This window comes from Amblyomma mixtum, chromosome 3 (genome assembly GCF_055824585.1).
Source record: "Amblyomma mixtum isolate Tamu chromosome 3, ASM5582458v1, whole genome shotgun sequence".
NCBI lineage: Eukaryota > Metazoa > Arthropoda > Arachnida > Ixodida > Ixodidae > Amblyomma > Amblyomma mixtum.
The window spans coordinates 7,639,567-7,660,269 of record NC_143014.1 but is presented as its reverse complement, the minus strand read 5'-3'; the positions used below and the strand labels follow the sequence as shown (position 1 = coordinate 7,660,269).

The 20,703-nt window shown below is 49.9% G+C and overlaps 1 protein-coding gene across 5 annotated transcripts in view; it reads left to right on the top strand.

Annotated features, from left to right (window-relative positions):
• LOC149349167 (transmembrane protein 230) overlaps positions 1 to 20,703 on the top strand; it is a 37,271-nt gene that overhangs the window by 134 nt on the left and 16,434 nt on the right. For 2 of the 5 annotated variants that reach the window (XM_089578109.1, XM_089578113.1), the window contains exons 2-3: positions 18,653 to 18,758; positions 20,564 to 20,675. In XM_089578109.1, coding sequence (XP_089434235.1) covers positions 18,682 to 18,758; positions 20,564 to 20,675 — 189 coding nt within the window. In that variant the 5' untranslated portion in view covers positions 18,653 to 18,681. Of the gene's footprint in view, positions 1 to 22; positions 295 to 1,114; positions 1,254 to 18,652; positions 18,759 to 20,563; positions 20,676 to 20,703 lie in introns of those variants that run through there. The other 3 variants (XM_089578112.1, XM_089578111.1, XM_089578110.1) reach the window with 3 other exon arrangements.

The following is a 20,703-nucleotide window of genomic DNA, read 5'->3' as shown; positions in this document are numbered from 1 at the left end:
TTTTGTTGCGCTTCAGTGTTGTGAACACGCTCGCCGCTATGGGCATGCCTTTGACGACTGAAGTGTTGTTTCACACACCACCTCGCATGGAGGCATAACCGCCTTGACAAGTGGTCCTCTGCCCGCAGCCGTGTTTTTGTCGGATGTCAGCTGTATCAACACGTGCATATCACCTCTGTATAACATGTCGCTGTTCTCGAGCCTTCCATTTATCTTTGGGAATCTCTGGAAAACAAAGAAGTACTTCGAGAAATGGCATGAAGCTCATCTCCTTCGTTGACTTCCGACATTCAGGTAGCAGAAATGCGAATTTTGGAGCCTGTGAGGGGCTCTTTGCGGGCGCAACTTATAAAGGGCGTTAGCTTGTGTGCGTTGATGAACCGCGTCTGTTCCTGCTGTGTCAGGTACCCGGGCAGCTGCGAAACGCTTTAATTTGGTCCAAGTAATGAGAGAACGTCACTATAAATAGGCCGCTGCACCCAATTTTCGAGCATAAACTGTTAACTGCACATACATGCAAAGGTTAAGCATGATCGAAATTCTAGTTAATTTTATGCACCTATCCTATATTTTTGAAATTAATTTAAAGAATTTCATTGTGAACAGATCGGGTCATGTGCTTCAGAATAGTAGTTGAGCGAGCTGCATTGATGATGTTCACCCGTTAAGGGTTCATTAAACAGAAAAAATTGTTCCAAAATTGCCAATTCATTTTATTATGTGAAATTCTTCAGTAACATGTTTAAAACAAAAAATATTTGTGAAAACATTTGATGGCAGATTAGGTTTTATTGGTAATTCCTTGCTCCCTCATTTAATATCCCATACCTTTGAGGTGTATTCTGTTGTATCGGCTGCTGTGTCATTGTGCGGGCTACACACTGCGCAAGCGTGAAGTTTTCTTTCTACCTCGCCATGTCCCCCCTTTCCATTTCCCCTCTCCCCTGGAATACTATATAATCACCCTCTGTTGCAATAAACGTAGGTTTTTCGCTTGTCTCGTTCCCAGGCGTGTACGCTTGTTCCGTTCCTGCCGTGGCCTATCGGCCGCGGCTATGTTACAGTGGCGATGAGTCAAAACGACACCCACGCTGTCAAGGCAGACCCAGACGCTCCAGCCCTGAAGACAGCACTGCCAGCGACTTCCATGGCCTTCCAGATGCTCCCGAGCTTCGACGAAAGCACAGATAAGTGGAAGCCGTACTTGATCAAAGTGGAGGCATATTTCGAAGCAAATGACATCGCTGAGTCAGGTAAGAAGAGAGCACTTCTTGTGGCTGCACTGAGCACGCAGACTATTCAGATCCTTGCCGGAAGGGTGGCTCCTCAGGCGCCGAACTCTTTGAGTTATGATGAAGTTATCAAAGCCCTGAATGAATACTATGACCCAAAATGGAATGAAATTTCGGAGAGCTACAAATTCTTCAGTCGTTGCCAACTGGAGGGAGAATCTATTCAGGCTTTCCTCGTCGAGATTCGCCGCATCGGAGACAACTGCAACTTTGGCAGTTGCCTTGACAAGATGATCCGAGATAGAATTGTCTGCGGTGTACGCTCAGGTGCAGTGCGGAAACAACTCCTGGCAAAGCCGACGCCGAAGCGATAGCGATAGCTGCTGAAGCCGCAGAAAACGATGCGCAAAAATTTCTCCAGAAGTAACACCACTACTGAAAATGCAAGCGCGACGCCGGCCAACACCGAGAGAAAGCGCCAAAAATGCGGCGTGTCGGCAATGCGGCAGATGTGGAAGCTTGAAGCATGACGCTAACAGCTGCAGCTGGGCCAAATCGCGCTGTTATCACTGTGGTCAACGTGGACATCTCGCAAAAATGTGTCCCAATCGCCGTGACAAGCAACTCGGGGCTGCTGCACCTGCGCCTCGTGGCCAAACATTAACAGTGCAAGAAACCACTTCGGAAGATCGCTATGAAAATGCTCATATCTGGACTTTGCTGTCGGCGCGAACGAAGTGTCTCGAGCCGCCACTTCGCCGCACATTCAATTGGGGCAGTGTAGAACTAGCAATGGAAGTAGACACAGGATCACCAGTATGCGTCATAGCGCGACAGGTTTTCGATAAGCATTGCAAACACTGGCCAAAATTGAAGCCTTCACATCTGAAACTTTCGTGCTACGCTGGAAGGCTGCCTGTGTTAGGCGAGCTTCAGCTAGTTGTTGCGCACCAAGGTGTGTCAGTTGAATGCACACTCATAGTGCTAGACTTCAACGGACCAAGCCTGTGCGGGCGAGACCTGTTAACCCTGCTGGATAGAGCTGGAGTTCCGGTACTGCAAGTCAGTAGAAGTGAAGTGCCAGTGGCGGGAGAAGCCATCAGCCGCATCAATGCCTTACGGAGCAACTACGGGGATGTATTCTCGGAGGAATTGGGCCTGATGAAGGGACCCCCAGCCAGCTTGGTGCTGAGGGACGGTGCAGTTAGCAAGTTTTGCAAGGCAAGACCGCTTCCGTACGCGCTCCGCGACAAAGTGGCAAAAGAGTTGGATCGGCTAGTGTCGCTAGGCATAATATCTCCCATAAAATATTCGGACTGGGCGACCCCCATAGTACCAGTGCTTAAAAAAGATGGCACAGTGCGGATTTGCGGGGATTTTAAAGCCACCTTGAACCAGGCTTGTGCACTTGAGCAGTATCCCCTTCCGGTGATTGAAGACATGTTCGCGTCGTTAAGCGGTGGTGAAGTTTTTAGTACACTCGACCTCAAAGACGCCTACAACCAGGTGCCACAAGACGAAGCTTCACGCAAGCTGTGCTTGATTAATACGCACCAAGGGCTCTTCTGTTACAACAGGCTGCCGTTCGGCATTTCCTCTGCTCCTGCTATATTTCAAAGGAAGATGGACACCATTCTAGCGGGCCTTCCTGGAGTTCAGGCATACTTAGATGACATGCTTGTGTCTGAAAAGGCAGCAGACAACGGAGCTCGGCTGAAAACTGTGTTGCAGCGATTTCGAGAGCACGGCGTAAAGCTGCGATACGACAAATGCAATTTCAGCCAGCCATCGGTTACTTATCTGGGACACCGTATTGATCGTCTCGGTCTTCACCCGACGGAAAAGAACGTGGAAGCTATCATGAAAGCACCGAGCCCTCATAACGTGAGTGAGCTGCGTTCGTTCGTCGGAATGGTAACATTTTATTCAAGGTTTCTGCCGAACATGTCAACCGTGTTGTCCCCGTTATACCAGTTACTGGAAAAGAATACGCGATGGCAGTGGAACCACCCCCAGGAAACTGCGTTCGTCAAGGCCAAACAGTGCCTCAAGGATGCCGAAGTGCTTGCCCATTTTGACCCGTTAAAGGAGCTGAAGCTAGAGTGCGACGCTTCGCCACACGGCATTGGCGCAGTTCTGTTTCACACAGTAGGCAGCGTCCACAGACCGATCGGATTCCGTTCAAGGACTCTTACTAAAGCCGAGCGGAATTACTCGCAACTGGAGCGTGAGGCGTAGGCACTAGTTTTTGGGGTCACCAGATTCCGAGACTATCTGTTGGGCTGTGAATTCACCTTGGTTACAGACCACCAGCCTCTCCTCGGATTGCTAAGACCCGACCGACCGACACCCTCTATGGCTGCAGCCCGCACAATGACACAGCTGAACTGCTGAACTCTGACGCCCTCAGCAGGCTTCCTCTGCAGTCACCCGGTCCTAGTATGGAGCCCCAAGAGCCGCAAGAGTACGTTTTTTCTTTGGAAATCCTGGACGAAGGCACCGTTACGACACGAGAACTGAAGGAACTCACAGCTGTCGACTCGACACTAGATCGCGTCAAATATTACGTGCTACACGGTTGGCCGAGAAGCTTTAAAGGCCTTGAGCCGTGCCTGGCGGTATTTTTTGACCGTCGACTTGAGTTGTCCCTGGCACATGGGTTAATTTATTGGGGACATCGAGTGGTTATACCTGCCGGTGCACGAAAACGATTGCTGCAGCTGCTGCATGAAACCCACCAAGGGTCTTCGCCGATGAAATCCATTGCGCGATCGTTGTTTTGGTGGCCAGGCCTAGACCGAGAGATTGAGGAAATGTCGGCTCAGTGCAAGAATTGCATCGACAATTTGCCCATGCCTCCAGCCGCTCCACCAGCAAGCTGGCCACAAACGTTTGAGAAGTGGTCGCGCATCCATGTGGATTTTGCCGGACCGATAGAAGGCAAGATGGTGCTTGTGCTAATCGATTCGCACACCAAGTGGATAGAAGCAATCCCTCTGAAGCACGCTACCATGACAGCTACAATCCACTGTTTGCGGGACATATTCAGCCGATTTGGCGTGCCAAGAACGATCGTTTCCGATAACGGAACACAATTCACTAGTCGTGAATTTGCAACATTTGTCGAGAACAACAACATATCCCACGTTAGGACCGCCCCCTTCCACCCGCAATCTAACGGGGCTGCCGAAAGAGCAGTCCGAACGGTGAAAGATGGTCTCCGGAAGTTGAGGCCAGGCAAATTGGAGCACAAACTTATGCGTCTACTGCTCAATTACAGAAGGACGCCCCAGAAGAGCGGCAAGTTGCCATCAGAGATGCTTCTAGGATACCAGATTAGATCGCGTCTGGATACGTGTTTCCCGAAGGGTAGTGGAGACGCACCGTTGGACAGCCAGGAGTGGCTGCCCCAACTAAAGAGCCGTGTGCACGTTCGCAACTATGGGACAGGAGACAAATGGATACCAGGGCATGTGACATCTACTTCTGGAACCAGAATGGTTACAGTAGAAACACCTGGAGCAATTGTCCGGCGGCACATGGACCAGGCACGTCTTCGGCATGCAGAAGCGCAGTCTCCCGACACTGCGGAAGAGGCACGCCCGGACGGCGCTACAGAAACACAGTCACCCGACACTGCGGAAGAGGCACGCCCGGACGGCGCTACAGAAACACAGTCACCCGACACTGCGGAAGAGGCACGCCCGGACGGCGCTACAGAAACAGTCACCCGACACTGCGGAAGACGCACGCCCGGACGGCGCTACATTCAGGCCAGAGGAATCCGCATCCCAGCTCGATATGAGACTGGAAGTATCTACTTTGCCGCTTGCAGTTGGGGATCATCATGCTGACGGTGCATTCCCGGCACTTCCGTCATCCGGAGCAGTAGTGCCAAGCGAACCCGCTTAAGCCTTACGACGCTCGACGAGGACGAGGAAACCAGTTGACCGATTTTAGGAGGAAGAAGTGTTGTATCGGCCGCTGTGTCATTGTGCGGGCTACACACTGCACAAGCGTGAAGTTTTCTTTCTACCTCGCCATGTCCCCCCTTTCCATTTCCCCTCTCCCCTGGAATACTATATAATCACCCTCTGTTGCAATAAACGTGGGTTTTTCGCTTGTCTCGTTCCCAGGCGTGTACGCTCGTTCCGTTCCTGCCGTGGCCTATCGGCTGCGGCTATGTTACAATTCTGAAATAAATACCTCCAGAAAGTAAGGGAATTGTCGTGCACAGAATGCACCATATATCTCTCCTGTACAGTTCCCTTGATGAGACCACCATTAGTGGGGCAAAGCACGGCACTGCGCAGAGGGCCTTCTGGCACCACCTGATCCTGTTTTTGCCATTTGCGTTCTTGCTTCTTCTTCTCTGGTGGTGGGACGTGCTATGGAAAGTGCCGCTCAGCAAACTGCTTCATGTTCAGGGGACGTCTTAGCTGCTCTTTCTTCTTGGTGCACTTGCTGACGATCTGCTCAACAAGTTCCAGCCGGTGGTGGAATGCTCTGCCTCCTCCTTTCTGATAGAATGAATTGTAGGTCGCCTCATACAATAAGCGTTGGAAGGTCTTCTTCCGCGGCAGTGAGTCGGCATCTAATCTGCCCCGTCAACTCCTCCCACTGTAATTCACCACAGCTTCTGGCCTCATGGTTTGGTTGCCCATTTTGTCAGTGAATGGCACCATTTCAGCACTGTGTACAGTGGATAAGACCAGCTTTTTATCCATCCACAGGACAGCCAAACATTTTCCCCTTTGAGAGGTGTGCATCTCTCCTTCAGCTTTGCCTGGAGGAAACCACTGCATCACAATTGACAACTTTTACACATCCCCAGAACTGGTTGACTTCTTGCTTAAGAGATCTATCGATAGATCTCTTAAAGGGTCAGTCTACTCACCGAGATGAGTGTATAAATAATGGCATATTCTGGTAGTTGGCACCTTATAACATCAATAGCAAGGGGTCTGCGCCCGGTTTAGGCAGGAATTTATATTTTATTTCGGCGTTAAAAGTCGCGTAAAAAAGCATGGTGGCGACCCCAAACGTTCATTTTGTTCAAGAAAGTGGTAGCCTTTTTTTGTAGAAACATAAGTGAATATACTACGTACCATTTGTATGCCCCAATGTCAGAGAAACGTACGTTTTGTTCTAGTAAACTGTAGAAGGCGTACCGCTCGCTTTTTCTGTAAATCACATGAATATTTATAGTTACACGTACGCAAAACGCAGGCACATTCCCACTTTTACTTCAGCGTATGCTAGCAGAGACGCAAAAATAAACTCAGCCTATAGTGGCGCCATCTGGTCGTCAGGACGGGAACCATTGCTGTAAACAAACCGACTCTCCACTTAAGCCTAGGAGCGGCAGAATCGTCACTCTAATTATTAAAATAAAGCAAATTTATCTCTTAAATTTTTTCTTATAGGCGAGATGCGACGAAGCGAAAGACAGGCGCCCCATTTATGGCCAGTGAACGCACTGAAAAAGGCAGCAACAACGAGAATTCAGTCCGAAGCGAGAGGTCCGGCTTCGACGGGCGCCGCCATGTTTGTCGCCGCGCGGCGGAAATCCAGATGGTTGCCAGATGAGACAACCATCTCATACAGATGTGTTCCCACATTAATAAATTCTATTTTAAAATGTTCTACCGCACTCCTTGGCACCACAGCTGGCTAAACGGTAATTTGAGTAAAGAGCTATCGGTTGCCGCAAAGAAAATATGGTCGATAAAATTCAGTAGACTGACCCTTTAAGCAAGAAGTCAACCAGTTCTGGGGAGAGAGGAAGGTCTATGCAAGTCACTCATGTTGTGCCATAGATATCGATTGACCTCTTAAGCAAGAAGTCAACCAGTTATGGGGAGAGGGGAAGGTCTGTGAGTTTCTGATGTTGTTCCATAGATATATATAGATCTCTTAAGCAAGAAGTCAAGCAGTTATGGGGAGAGGGGAAGGTCTGTGAGTTTCTGATGTTGTTCCATAGATATATATAGATCTCTTAAGCAAGAAGTCAAGCAGTTATGGGGAGAGGGGAAGGTCTGTGTGAGTGACTCATGTTGTGCCATAGATATCGATAGACCTCTTAAGCAAGAAGTCAACCAGTTATGGGGAGAGGGGAAGGTCTGTGAGTTTCTGATGTTGTTCCATAGATATATATAGATCTCTTAAGCAAGAAGTCAAGCAGTTATGGGGAGAGGGGAAGGTCTGTGTGAGTGACTCATGTTGTGCCATAGATATCGATAGACCTCTTAAGCAAGAAGTCAACCAGTTATGGGGAGAGGGGAAGATCTGTGAGTTTCTGATGTTGTTCCATAGATATATATAGATCTCTTAAGCAAGAAGTCAAGCAGTTATGGGGAGAGGGGAAGGTCTGTGTGAGTGACTCATGTTGTGCCATAGATATCGATAGACCTCTTAAGCAAGAAGTCAACCAGTTATGGGGAGAGGGGAAGGTCTGTGTGAGTCTCTGATGTTGTTCCATAGATATATATAGATCTCTTAAGCAAGAAGTCAAGCAGTTATGGGGAGAGGGGAAGGTCTGTGTGAGTCTCTGATGTTGTTCCATAGATATATATAGATCTCTTAAGCAAGAAGTCAAGCAGTTATGGGGAGAGGGGAAGGTCTGTGTGAGTCTCTGATGTTGTTCCATAGATATATATAGATCTCTTAAGCAAGAAGTCAAGCAGTTATGGGGAGAGGGGAAGGTCTGTGTGAGTCTCTGATGTTGTTCCATAGATATATATAGATCTCTTAAGCAAGAAGTCAAGCAGTTATGGGGAGAGGGGAAGGTCTGTGCGAGTGACTCATGTTGTGCCATAGATATCGATAGGCCTCTTAAGCAAGAAGTCAACCAGTTATGGGGAGAGGGGAAGGTCTGTGTGAGTGACTCATGTTGTGCCATAGATATCTATAGGCCTCTTAAGCAAGAAGTGAACCAGTTATGGGCAGAGGGGAAGGTCTTTGTGAGTGACTCATGTTGTGCCGTAGATATCAATAGACCTCTTAAGCAAGAAGTCAACCAGTTATGTGGAGAGGGGAAGGTCTGTGCGAGTGACTCATGTTCTGCCATAGATATTGATAGGCCTCTTAAGCAAGAAGTCAAGCAGTTATGGGGAGAGAGGAAGGTCTGTGCGAGTCACTTGTGTTGTGCCATGGATATTGTAACGTACTTGTTGACGAAGGGGGCTTTAATAACAAGTGCGAAGACAGACAAGGCCACGCAAGCTGGGGCAGCAAGGGCGACAGATTCCACACGGCGCGAGCCCTTCTTCGTCGTCGTCAGCAGCTATGCGCCACCTGGCAATGCTAGGTGGCATTATTCCCCCCCTATGAAAAAAGAGCGCTGTCGACATAACAAAAAAAATAAACAAAAAACGAGCAAAGTTCCGCAAGTGAACCGTTCCAAGACATCAACACGTCTGCGTCACCGAGTATAGTACGGTTTAAGCCGTACAACGTGCACAATGTCAGAGCTGGGCTGTCGGCGTCGGGGTTGCGCAACACCGTCCGGAACCACTTCATAGTTTACGTCACTCACACGCCGGATCACTCTGTAAGGGCCAAAATAGCGGCAGAGCAGTTTCTCGCACAAGCCTTGGCGATGGACAGGAGTCCATACCCAGACTTGGTCACCGGGTTTGTAGTCAACCTGTCGGTGGCGAAGGTTGTAACGGCGCGCGTCGGTGCTCTGCTGTTGCCCGATGTGCACGCGGGCCAGCTGACGGGCTTCTTCAGCACGTTGGGCAAATTGTTGGGCGTCTGGGTCGAGTTGGTCATCCTCTGGGCACGGGAGCATGGCATCAAGCATGCTCTGAACTTCACGTCCGTACACAAGGCGGAACGGTGTAAAGCGCGTAGTTTCCTGCAGGGCGGTGTTATAGGCGAAGGTGACATACGGCAGGACCTCATCCCAAGTTTTGTGCTGGACATCTACGTACATGGACAACATGTCCGAAAGGGTCCTGTTCAATCTTTCGGTCAAGCCATTGCTCTGCGGATGGTAGGCTGTGGTCTTGCGGTGCGTTGTGCAGCTCAGCCGAAAGATGTGGTCGATTAGCTGCGCTGTAAACGCCGTCCCCCTGTCTGTAATGACGTGCGATGGGGCGCCGTGTCGCAAGACGATGTTGTGCATGAAAAACTCCGCGACTTCGGAAGCTGTGCCACGAGGGATCGCCTTGGTCTCGGCGTAGCGAGTCAAATAGTCGGTAGCAACTATGATCCACTTATTGCCGGCCTGCGACAAAGGGAAAGGGCCGAGGAGGTCCATACCGATCTGGTCGAACGGAGCGCGAGGGGCTGTAACGGGCTTGAGAAAACCCGCCGGCTTAAGTAGTGGCGGTTTCCGGCGCTGGCATTCTCGGCAGCTTTTAACGTAGCGTTTGACATCATCAGAAAGTCCAGGCCAGTAGTACATGTTCCGCACTCTGGCGAGCGTACGTGAAAAACCCAAGTGGCCAGATGTGGGCTCATCGTGGCAGGCGAAAAGAACGTCACCTCGGAGATCGGCTGGAATGACCAGAAGGTAAGGTCTATCGTTGCCTCTCGAGTTCTTCTTGTACAAGAGGCCTTGCCGCAAACAGAAGGAGCCAAGACGTCGAGAGAAGTGGCGAGGTATAGCCGTATCGCTACCTTCAAGGCCGTCAATGAGAGGGCGAAGTTCCGAGTCCGCCCTCTGCCGGGTCAGTAGGTCGGAGGCGGTGAGCGTACCAAGGAATCCGCTGTCGTCATCGGGCGCTGCGTCGCCAGGATCAACTGGTGCACGCGACAGTGTGTCGGCATCTTCGTGTCTGCGGCCGGACTTGTAGACAATAGTGATGTCAAATTCCTGGAGCCGTAAGCTCCAGCGTGCCAGGCGTCCAGATGGGTCTCGCAAATTTGCCAGCCAGCATAGGCAGTGGTGATCGGTTACGACTTTGAATGGGCGGCCGTATAGATAAGGGCGAAACTTCATGGTGGCCCACACGACCGCAAGACATTCTTTTTCAGACGTGGAGTAATTGCTCTCGGCGCGGGAGAGAGTACGGCTAGCATAGGCGATAACCCTCTCAAGGCCCTCTTGGTGTTGAACAAGGACAGCTCCAAGACCGATGTTACTGGCGTCGGTGTGAACCTCGGTATCGGCATCTTCGTCGAAGTGCGCAAGAACGGGAGATGTTTGAAGGCGCTGGCGGAGCGTAGAGAAAGCGGTCTGTTGCTCAGAGGTCCAGACAAAGGAGGTGGTATTCCTGGTGAGACGCGTCAACGGCTCGGCAATCGTGGAAAAGTCCGCAATAAAGCGCCGATAGTACGCACAGAGACCCAGGAGGCGCTGGACAGCTTTCTTGTCGGTTGGAACGGGAAAGCGCGCGACGGCGGCAGTCTTTTCGGGGTCCGGCCGCACTCCCTCAGCGCTCACAACGTGACCCAGAAATTTGAGCTCTTCGTAACCGAAATGACACTTCTGGGGCTTCAGGGTAAGGTCAGCCGAGCGGAGAGCGTCGAGGACAGCCCGCAGGCGCTGGAGATGTTGATCAAACGTTTCCGAAAAAACGACGACGTCGTCCAAGTAGACAAGACAGCTTTGCCATTTGAGGCCTGTGAGGACGGTGTCCATCATCCTTTGAAACGTAGCCGGGGCGGAGCACAAACCGAAAGGAAGCACTTTGAATTCATAGAGGCCATCTGGAGTCACAAAAGCGTTTTTTTCGCGGTCCCGTTCATCTACTTCAATTTGCCAATAGCCGCTCTTCAAGTCAATAGATGAGAAGTACTTAGCGCGCCGTAATCTATCCAGCGAATCGTCAATGCGCGGCAACGGGTAGACGTCCTTTTTGGTTACACTGTTCAGTTTGCGATAGTCGACACAAAACCGGAGAGTGCCGTCCTTCTTCCGAACGAGGACGACAGGCGAAGACCACGGGCTTTGGGAAGGTTGAACAACGCCATCATCAAGCATTTCCTGAACCTGGGTTTGAATAACTGCCCGTTCTTTAGCAGAAACACGGTAAGGCTGCTGTCGTATAGGGCGAGCGTCGTCATAGGTGATGATGCGGTGCTGCGTGATGGGTGTTTGACGAACCTTCGAGGAAGAAGCGAAGCACGGCTTGTATTCCTTCAGCAGAAGCTCCAAAGCCAGTCGTTGTTCCCGAGGCAGGTGGCAGTTTATGTCGACGTTTTCAAGGGAGGGCTCGTCAGTGCCGGCTGCCGCGGAAGCAAAACAAACAGGAGTATCGATAAAAGGTTCGGCAGAAGCAATAGCGGTTCCTGCAAAAAGATGTCGGTATTCATTAGAAAAATTTGTGACCAGCACCGCAGATCGGCCACTACGAAGCGTTAGTAGACTGCGAGCGGCACAGATGCCTTGAGTAAGCAGGAGTGAACAGTTAGCCTCGGCGACTGCTTCTGCGTCATGCAAGTCGTTGCAGGCGACTTCAACCAAAACACTGCTCCGTGGCGGCAACGTGACACTGTCAGCAGAAACACGAAGGGCGGCACTGCGGTGGCAAGAGTCGGCGAGGTGGGTGGCTTGACTGGTCGAAAAGCTGATGATTCGGTGGCGGAGGTCGATCACAGCACCATACTCCCGCAGAAAGTCAATGCCGATAATGAGATCGCGGGAGCAATTGCACAGAACTACACAACTGATGACGAACGTAGATCCATGAATCTGAACGCGAGCCGTGCAAATGCCCTTTGGGGTAACGAGATGACCACCGGCTGTACGAAGATGCACCACAGAACATGGAGTAAGCACTTTTTTCAGAAGAGTCGCCAATTTATCACTGATAATTGAATAGTCGGCCCCGGTGTCCACTAATGCACTGACTCTGTGACCGTCGAGAAGAACAGGTATGTCCAAAGAAACGGGGCTGTCTAGGTCGGATGACGGTGCCATCTGTTCACGGTCGGAACGTAGCGGCGGCGACGGGAGGTCTTCAGCGCAGCGACTCCCAGCGACCTCGCCCCCGAAGGTCGCCGGTCTCAGTTTTCCCGACGAGGGCTGGGCGAGCGACCCTGTGGTGCTCGCGAGGAGCTGTGGGGGTTCGGGGAAGAGCGCCTCGGAGACGATGAGCGCGGCTGATGCGGCGTGCGGGCTGAAATTCGCTGTTCCGCTAGGAAATCTTCAATGGCAGGGGGCCGATGGCCAAACCGGGGTCTGGGTGAATCGGCTCGAAAGCCCTGCAGACCGAGACGTCGATAAGAGCAGTTACGGTAGAGATGTCCTGGTTCTCCGCAGTGAAAGCAGAGTGGCCGGTTATCAGGTGTGCGCCAGACATCGGCCTTCCGCAAGGGCGCTCGGCGATCGTCGAAATACTGCACTGGTGGCACTGAGGACTGCGGCTCAGGAGGCGTTACCGGAAACGGTGGTGGCGAAACCGCAGCCGGGCGCCTCGCAATTTCAGCATAGGTGGGGCGGTGGCATTCTCCTGGTAGGGGAGGTGTTTCGACAGCAGGAGCCCTGAACGCCTGTTGCACTTCCTCGCGAACAAGAGCAGAAATCGAACCTAGCGCTGGCTGCGAAGGGCTGCAAAATTTCAGGACCTCTTCACGCACGATGGTGCGAATAAGTTCACGCAGATCGTCAGGGTGGCTCCCGGAGGTAGCAAACGATGCGGTGACAGCAGCAGCATGCACGGGCCGGTCGTAGGTCGCAGAACGTTGTTGCAGCACCTTTTCCATCGTTGTGGCCTCTGTAAGGAATGCAGCAACGGTCGATGGTGGGCTGCGCACGAGGCCTGCGAAAAGCTGCTCTTTGACGCCACGCATCAAATGCCGGAGTTTCTTGTCTTCCGGCATGGCCGGGTCAGCTCTTCTGAAAAGGCGCGTCATGTCCTCGACGTACATCTGGACACTTTCGTTCGGCAGCTGGATGCGAGATTGTAGTGCACGCTCAGCTCGTTCACGACGATCAGCGCTTGTGTAGGCCTTCAGCAGCCGACGACGGAACTCATGCCACGAGATTAAAACGTCCTCTCGGTTCTCAAACCAGGTGCGAGCACCATCCTCGAGGCTGAAGTAAACGTTCCGGAGTTTGGCTGCGTGGTCCCATTGGTTAAACGCAGCTACGCGCTCAAAATGAAGGAGCCAGTCCTCCACATCCTCAAGAAGTTCCCCACGGAACGTCTTGGGAATCCGCGGAGTCTGCAGGGTGTAGTGAGATGGCGCGGCAGCGGCAGTTTGCAGAGGAGAAGGAGCGGCTGTCTCCATGGCGCCGCTCTCTACTAGTCCTACCTCCGAAGGCAGTCCCTGGATCCTCCGACTGAAGCGGTGTACCGGGGTGTCGAGTGGTACAGGGCTGGCGCGACGGCTGCCTGGAGGGGTCTCTTGCATGGGCTCACGGGTACCCGGCACACTCCACCAAACTGTAACGTACTTGTTGACGAAGGGGGGCTTTAATAACAAGTGCGAAGACAGACAAGGCCACGCAAGCTGGGGCAGCAAGGGCGACAGATTCCACACGGCGCGAGCCCTTCTTCGTCGTCGTCAGCAGCTATGCGCCACCTGGCAATGCTAGGTGGCAATATGAATAGGCCTCTTAAGCAAGAAGTCAACCAGTTATGGGGAGAGGGGAAGGTCTGTGCGAGTGACTCATGTTGTGCCATAGATATCTATAGGCCTCTTAAGCAAGAAGTCAACCAGTTATGGGCAGAGGGGAAGGTCTTTGTGAGTGACTCATGTTGTGCCGTATATATCAATAGACCTCTTAAGCAAGAAGTCAACCAGTTATGTGGAGAGGGGAAGGTCTGTGCGAGTGACTCATGTTCTGCCATAGATATTGATAGGCCTCTTAAGCAAGAAGTCAAGCAGTTATGGGGAGAGAGGAAGGTCTGTGCGAGTCACTTGTGTTGTGCCATGGATATGAATAGGCCTCTTAAGCAAGAAGTCAACCAGTTATGGGGAGAGGGGAAGGTCTGTGCAAGTGACTCATGTTGTGCCATAGATATCGATAGGCCTCTTAAGCAAGAAGTGAACCAGTTATGGGGAGAGAGGAGGGTCTGTGCGAGTCACTCATGTTGTGCCATAGATATCGATAGACCTCTTAAGCAAGAAGTCGGCCTGTTCTGGGGAGGGAGGAAGGTCTGTGCGTGTGACTGATGTTGTGCCATAGATATTGATAGGCCTCTTAAGGAAGTAGTGAACCAGTTATTGGGAGAGAGGAGGGTCTGTTTGAGTCACTCATGTTGTGCCATAGATATCGATTGACCTCTTAAGCAAGGAGTCAACCAGTTCTGGGGAGAGAGGAAGGCCTGTGCGAGGCACTCATGTTGTGCCATAGATATCGATAGGCCTCTTAAGCAAGAAGTCAACCAGTTATGGGGAGAGGGGAAGGTCTGTGCGAGTGACTCATGTTGTGCCATAGATATCGATAGGCCTCTTAAGCAAGAAGTCAACCAGTTATGGGGAGAGGCGAAGGTCTGTGCGAGTGACTCATGTTGTGCCATAGATATCGATAGGCCTCTTAAGCAAGAAGTCAACCAGTTATGGGGAGAGGGGAAGGTCTGTGCGAGTGACTCATGTTGTGCCATAGATATCGATAGGCCTCTTAAGCAAGAAGTCAACCAGTTATGGGGAGAGGCGAAGGTCTGTGCGAGTGACTCATGTTGTGCCATAGATATCGATAGGCCTCTTAAGCAAGAAGTCAACCAGTTATGGGGAGAGGGGAAGGTCTGTGCGAGTCACTCATGTTGTGCCATAGATATCGATAGGCCTCTTAAGCAAGAAGTCAACCAGTTATGGGGAGAGAGGAAGGTTTGTGCAAGTGACTCATGTTGTGCCATAGATATCGATAGGCCTCTTAAGCAAGAAGTCAACCAGTTATGGGGAGAGGGGAAGGTCTGTGCAAGTCACTCATGTTGTGCCATAGATATCGATAGGCCTCTTAAGCAAGAAGTCAACCAGTTATGGGGAGAGAGGAAGGTCTGTGTGAGTCACTCATGTTGTGCCATAGATATCGATAGGCCTCTTCAGCAAGAAGTCAACCAGTTATGGGGAGAGGGGAAGGTCTGTGCGAGTCACTTATGTTGTGCCATAGATATCGATAGGCCTCTTAAGCAAGAAGTCAACCAGTTCTGGGGAGAGAGGAAGGCCTGTGCGAGTCACTCATGTTGTGCCATAGATATCGATAGGCCTCTTAAGCAAGAAGTGAACCAGTTATGGGGAGAGAGGAGGGTCTGTTTGAGTCACTCATGTTGTGCCATAGATATCGATAGACCTCTTAAGCAAGAAGTCGGCCTGTTCTGGGGAGGGAGGAAGGTCTGTGCGAGTGACTGATGTTGTGCCATAGATATTGATAGGCCTCTTAAGGAAGTAGTGAACCAGTTATTGGGAGAGAGGAGGGTCTGTTTGAGTCACTCATGTTGTGCCATAGATATCGATTGACCTCTTAAGCAAGGAGTCAACCAGTTCTGGGGAGAGAGGAAGGCCTGTGCGAGGCACTCATGTTGTGCCATAGATATCGATAGGCCTCTTAAGCAAGAAGTCAACCAGTTATGGGGAGAGGCGAAGGTCTGTGCGAGTGACTCACGTTGTGCCATAGATATCGATAGGCCTCTTAAGCAAGAAGTCAACCAGTTATGGGGAGAGGGGAAGGTCTGTGCGAGTCACTCATGTTGTGCCATAGATATCGATAGGCCTCTTAAGCAAGAAGTCAACCAGTTATGGGGAGAGAGGAAGGTTTGTGCAAGTGACTCATGTTGTGCCATAGATATCGATAGGCCTCTTAAGCAAGAAGTCAACCAGTTATGGGGAGAGGGGAAGGTCTGTGCGAGTCACTCATGTTGTGCCATAGATATCGATAGGCCTCTTAAGCATGAAGTCAACCAGTTATGGGGAGAGAGGAAGGTCTGTGTGAGTCACTCATGTTGTGCCATAGATATCGATAGGCCTCTTAAGCAAGAAGTTAACCAGTTATGGGGAGAGGGGAAGGTCTGTGCGAGTCACTCATGTTGTGCCATAGATATCGATAGGCCTCTTAAGCAAGAAGTCAACCAGTTATGGGGAGAGAGGAAGGTCTGTGCAAGTGACTCATGTTGTGCCATAGATATTGATAGGCCTCTTAAGCAAGAAGTCAACCAGTTATGGGGAGAGAGGAAGGTCTGTGTGAGTCACTCATGTTGTGCCATAGATATCAATAGGCCTCTTAAGCAAGAAGTCAACCAGTTATGGGGAGAGAGGAAGGTCTGTGTGAGTCACTCATGTTGTGCCATAGATATCGATAGGCCTCTTAAGCAAGAAGTCAACCAGTTATGGGGAGAGGTGAAGGTCTGTGCGAGTGACTCATGTTGTGCCATAGATATCGATAGGCCTCTTAAGCAAGAAGTCAACCAGTTATGGGGAGAAAGGAAGGTCTGTGCGAGTGACTCATGTTGTGCCATAGATATCGATAGGCCTCTTAAGCAAGAAGTCAACCAGTTATGGGGAGAGAGGAAGGTCTGTGTGAGTCACTCATGTTGTGCCATAGATATCGATAGGCCTCTTAAGCAAGAAGTCAACCAGTTATGGGGAGAGGCGAAGGTCTGTGCGAGTGACTCATGTTGTGCCATAGATATCGATAGACCTCTTAAGCAAGAAGTCAACCAGTTATGGGGAGAGGGGAAGGTCTGTGCGAGTGACTCATGTTGTGCCATAGATATCGATAGGCCTCTTAAGCAAGAAGTCAACCAGTTATGGGGAGAGGGGAAGGTCTGTGTGAGTCTCTGATGTTGTTCCATAGATATGGATAGATCTCTTAAGCAAGAAGTCAACCAGTTATGGGGAGAGGCGAAGGTCTGTGCGAGTGACTCACGTTGTGCCATAGATATCGATAGGCCTCTTAAGCAAGAAGTCAACCAGTTATGGGGAGAGGGGAAGGTCTGTGCGAGTCACTCATGTTGTGCCATAGATATCGATAGGCCTCTTAAGCAAGAAGTCAACCAGTTATGGGGAGAGAGGAAGGTTTGTGCAAGTGACTCATGTTGTGCCATAGATATCGATAGGCCTCTTAAGCAAGAAGTCAACCAGTTATGGGGAGAGGGGAAGGTCTGTGCGAGTCACTCATGTTGTGCCATAGATATCGATAGGCCTCTTAAGCATGAAGTCAACCAGTTATGGGGAGAGAGGAAGGTCTGTGTGAGTCACTCATGTTGTGCCATAGATATCGATAGGCCTCTTAAGCAAGAAGTTAACCAGTTATGGGGAGAGAGGAAGGTCTGTGCAAGTGACTCATGTTGTGCCATAGATATTGATAGGCCTCTTAAGCAAGAAGTCAACCAGTTATGGGGAGAGAGGAAGGTCTGTGTGAGTCACTCATGTTGTGCCATAGATATCGATAGGCCTCTTAAGCAAGAAGTCAACCAGTTATGGGGAGAGAGGAAGGTCTGTGTGAGTCACTCATGTTGTGCCATAGATATCGATAGGCCTCTTAAGCAAGAAGTCAACCAGTTATGGGGAGAGGTGAAGGTCTGTGCGAGTGACTCATGTTGTGCCATAGATATCGATAGGCCTCTTAAGCAAGAAGTCAACCAGTTATGGGGAGAAAGGAAGGTCTGTGCGAGTGACTCATGTTGTGCCATAGATATCGATAGGCCTCTTAAGCAAGAAGTCAACCAGTTATGGGGAGAGAGGAAGGTCTGTGTGAGTCACTCATGTTGTGCCATAGATATCGATAGGCCTCTTAAGCAAGAAGTCAACCAGTTATGGGGAGAGGCGAAGGTCTGTGCGAGTGACTCATGTTGTGCCATAGATATCGATAGACCTCTTAAGCAAGAAGTCAACCAGTTATGGGGAGAGGGGAAGGTCTGTGCGAGTGACTCATGTTGTGCCATAGATATCGATAGGCCTCTTAAGCAAGAAGTCAACCAGTTATGGGGAGAGGGGAAGGTCTGTGTGAGTCTCTGATGTTGTTCCATAGATATGGATAGATCTCTTAAGCAAGAAGTCAACCAGCTCTGGGGCTGTGTAAAAGTTGCCGATTGTGATGCAGTAGCCTTTGTATATGAGGTGCTCCGCAAGCTTCAATACAACTTTCGTCGGCATTTCGAAGATTTCTGTTCCTGACACGAGGCCTCCAGGTTGGCGCCTTTCTGATTGTATAGTATTATTGTGTTCCAAATATAGCCGCTTTCAGACTCGCGCAGCAAGAATGAATTTATGCCAAACCTTGCTCTCTTTAGGGGCATGTACTGCCTCGAATTGATTTAGCCTTTCAATAGCAACAAGCTCTTGTTGACACATACATCATGCTCAGGCATGTACAACGTGCAGTATTTGTTCAGAAGCTCCTGATATACTGGCCAGATTTTTCGGAGATGATGTTGAGGGTTCCTTCCAACTTCCGAATAATCGCTTTGTCAGCAAAGTGCAGCGTTCTCATGATGAATTGGAACCGGTTTCTATGCATTATCTTGCCACAGGCAGGAGTGTCAGTCATGATCAGTTCATCCTTTCATTTGGTTTCTGTACAGTGCCTTGCAGCAACTAGAGGCTAAGGGAAATGCTTAGTGCTTCTTGCACAAGTGGAAACCATTTTTGGAAGAGAGAATGTTTGCCCAGCTTACTTGAATTCAACAGGTGAGAGGCTTCCTGGTTTGTCTCTACTATGATAACATCAAGCAGTTCATCATCAAAGTAAGCTTTAAAAAGCTCTAGTGTTTGGGGGGGAGCACTTGCTGTATCGGTCCTGGAGAACCCTTGAATTCAAACCGTGGAGGTGTGACTGGTATATTGCTGTGGTCTATCCGGCACCATTTACGCAAGCTGGCCATAGTGTCATCGGTGCTTTCTTCTGCTTCAGACCCGCTGTCAGTAAAAATATCATCACTGCCTTCTTCACTTGAAGAATAAAATATGACGCCAACATCCTCATCACTTGCGCTATCATCCGACATAGAGTGATCTCCCGCACCAGAACGTCACAGGGATGATGCCATGTCTGTTTGGAAGCGCGGGAAACACGAGGCCCGTTTTCCGCCATCCAGTGTGCAAGCTCTCATTCAGTAAAAGTGCAAATGACGGAACCTGTGCTGCCATCTGTTTTAAACAGAAAATCACCATTTGATGAGCTGGGTTTGTCAAAAGCCACTTGGAACATTGCGAAACACCCATAACTACCTCGGCTTGTCATAAGCAAAAATGTAGCGATCGCCTGTGACAAGCTGAGGTCGTCTGAGTCCTTAAGGGGTTAAAGTGGTGTGCCATGCAGTTTGCAGATGTTCAGTGCAATGTACTTGGCAAGAAACACAAATGCAGCAAGGGCAGGTGTGTCTGGCTATCGAGGACCAGGAGGCTGAAAATCCAAAAAGTCGTGCTTTGAGAATAAGACAGGAGTCTGAAAAAGTTGAGATGAAGAATGCTTTCAAGCATCATGAAGTGAAGAGCGAAATCTCGGACACACACAATGGGACGAAGAGAGAACAAACACAGCACTGACCATCAATCGAAGGATCTATTTTCACGACATGGAGTATTAATACACAAATGATGTGAAAGTAGTTGAGAGCATCCACACCAAGAACAAAAACAAATGCTCAGGATAAGAGCATTACAATGATTATGCTTCTCCCAGTTCCTTCTGAAGCAGTGCAATTAAGGGGGTGCTGACACATGAATTCCCCAGCCTTCTAATCTTGAGAGCCTTGATTTCTCATGTGCATCTGTCACGATTTTGTGCACCACTGCAGTATCTTGTTTTTCCTGCTTTTTTTGCTTCTCCACAGTATCTGCATTGAATGCTGAAGTGACCACGTTTAGCTTGGGAAACTTGGTAGCTGTGTTCTTTTAATATCTGTCATTAAGATGTTCTGCCCACTGCCAGGGAAAATATTTAAAGCCGCCATCTTTCCTTAGAGGTAATGTAGTCAAGTTTTGTTGTGTTAGTCCAGGAATGTCGCACTCAGTGAAGCCATTTTTTGATGCTGTCAAGTGCATGAAAGAGGCTCCCTGCCAAAATGCATGAGCAGTGCATTAGGGAGCTGATGCGGAAATTGAAACTTGAGCACGTGGGGCTTGATTGAATGCAGTGGGGGCCTCCGCATTCAGCCTGGCTTCGACGAGATTAGGTGATTCTACATAACATTTTAACATCTGTTTTCTTTTCGAACCCTCTTTATACTCATACCAGGCACGTATGTGCACTTTTTATAGAGTTACTGATTGTTTATCATGTTTTGACTATGTTATCCTTGCACATAATGGTTCAGGCAAAGGAATAATTGCTATTAATGTCGACATGCACTGTTCAACATCTAGAAGCGTTTTTGCAAGGAGAAATGTGGTTGCAGTTTTTTTTCACTGTGCAAGAATGGGTTGAAAGAAGTGGCCCACTTTTTATTGCGTGAGGTTGTGTCAGCATATGTGACACCCAGGATTTCTTTTAGGATGGGCCGCAAGGATGCTGCTGCTGCTATGCATGGGAAGGAGAAGAAACACTTCAGCAGGGTCAAGTACCAGCGCATGCAGCGGACTGAGGATGGCTTCATAGACATCCAGGTCTGCCTTTTTGCCCTGTCATTGTTAA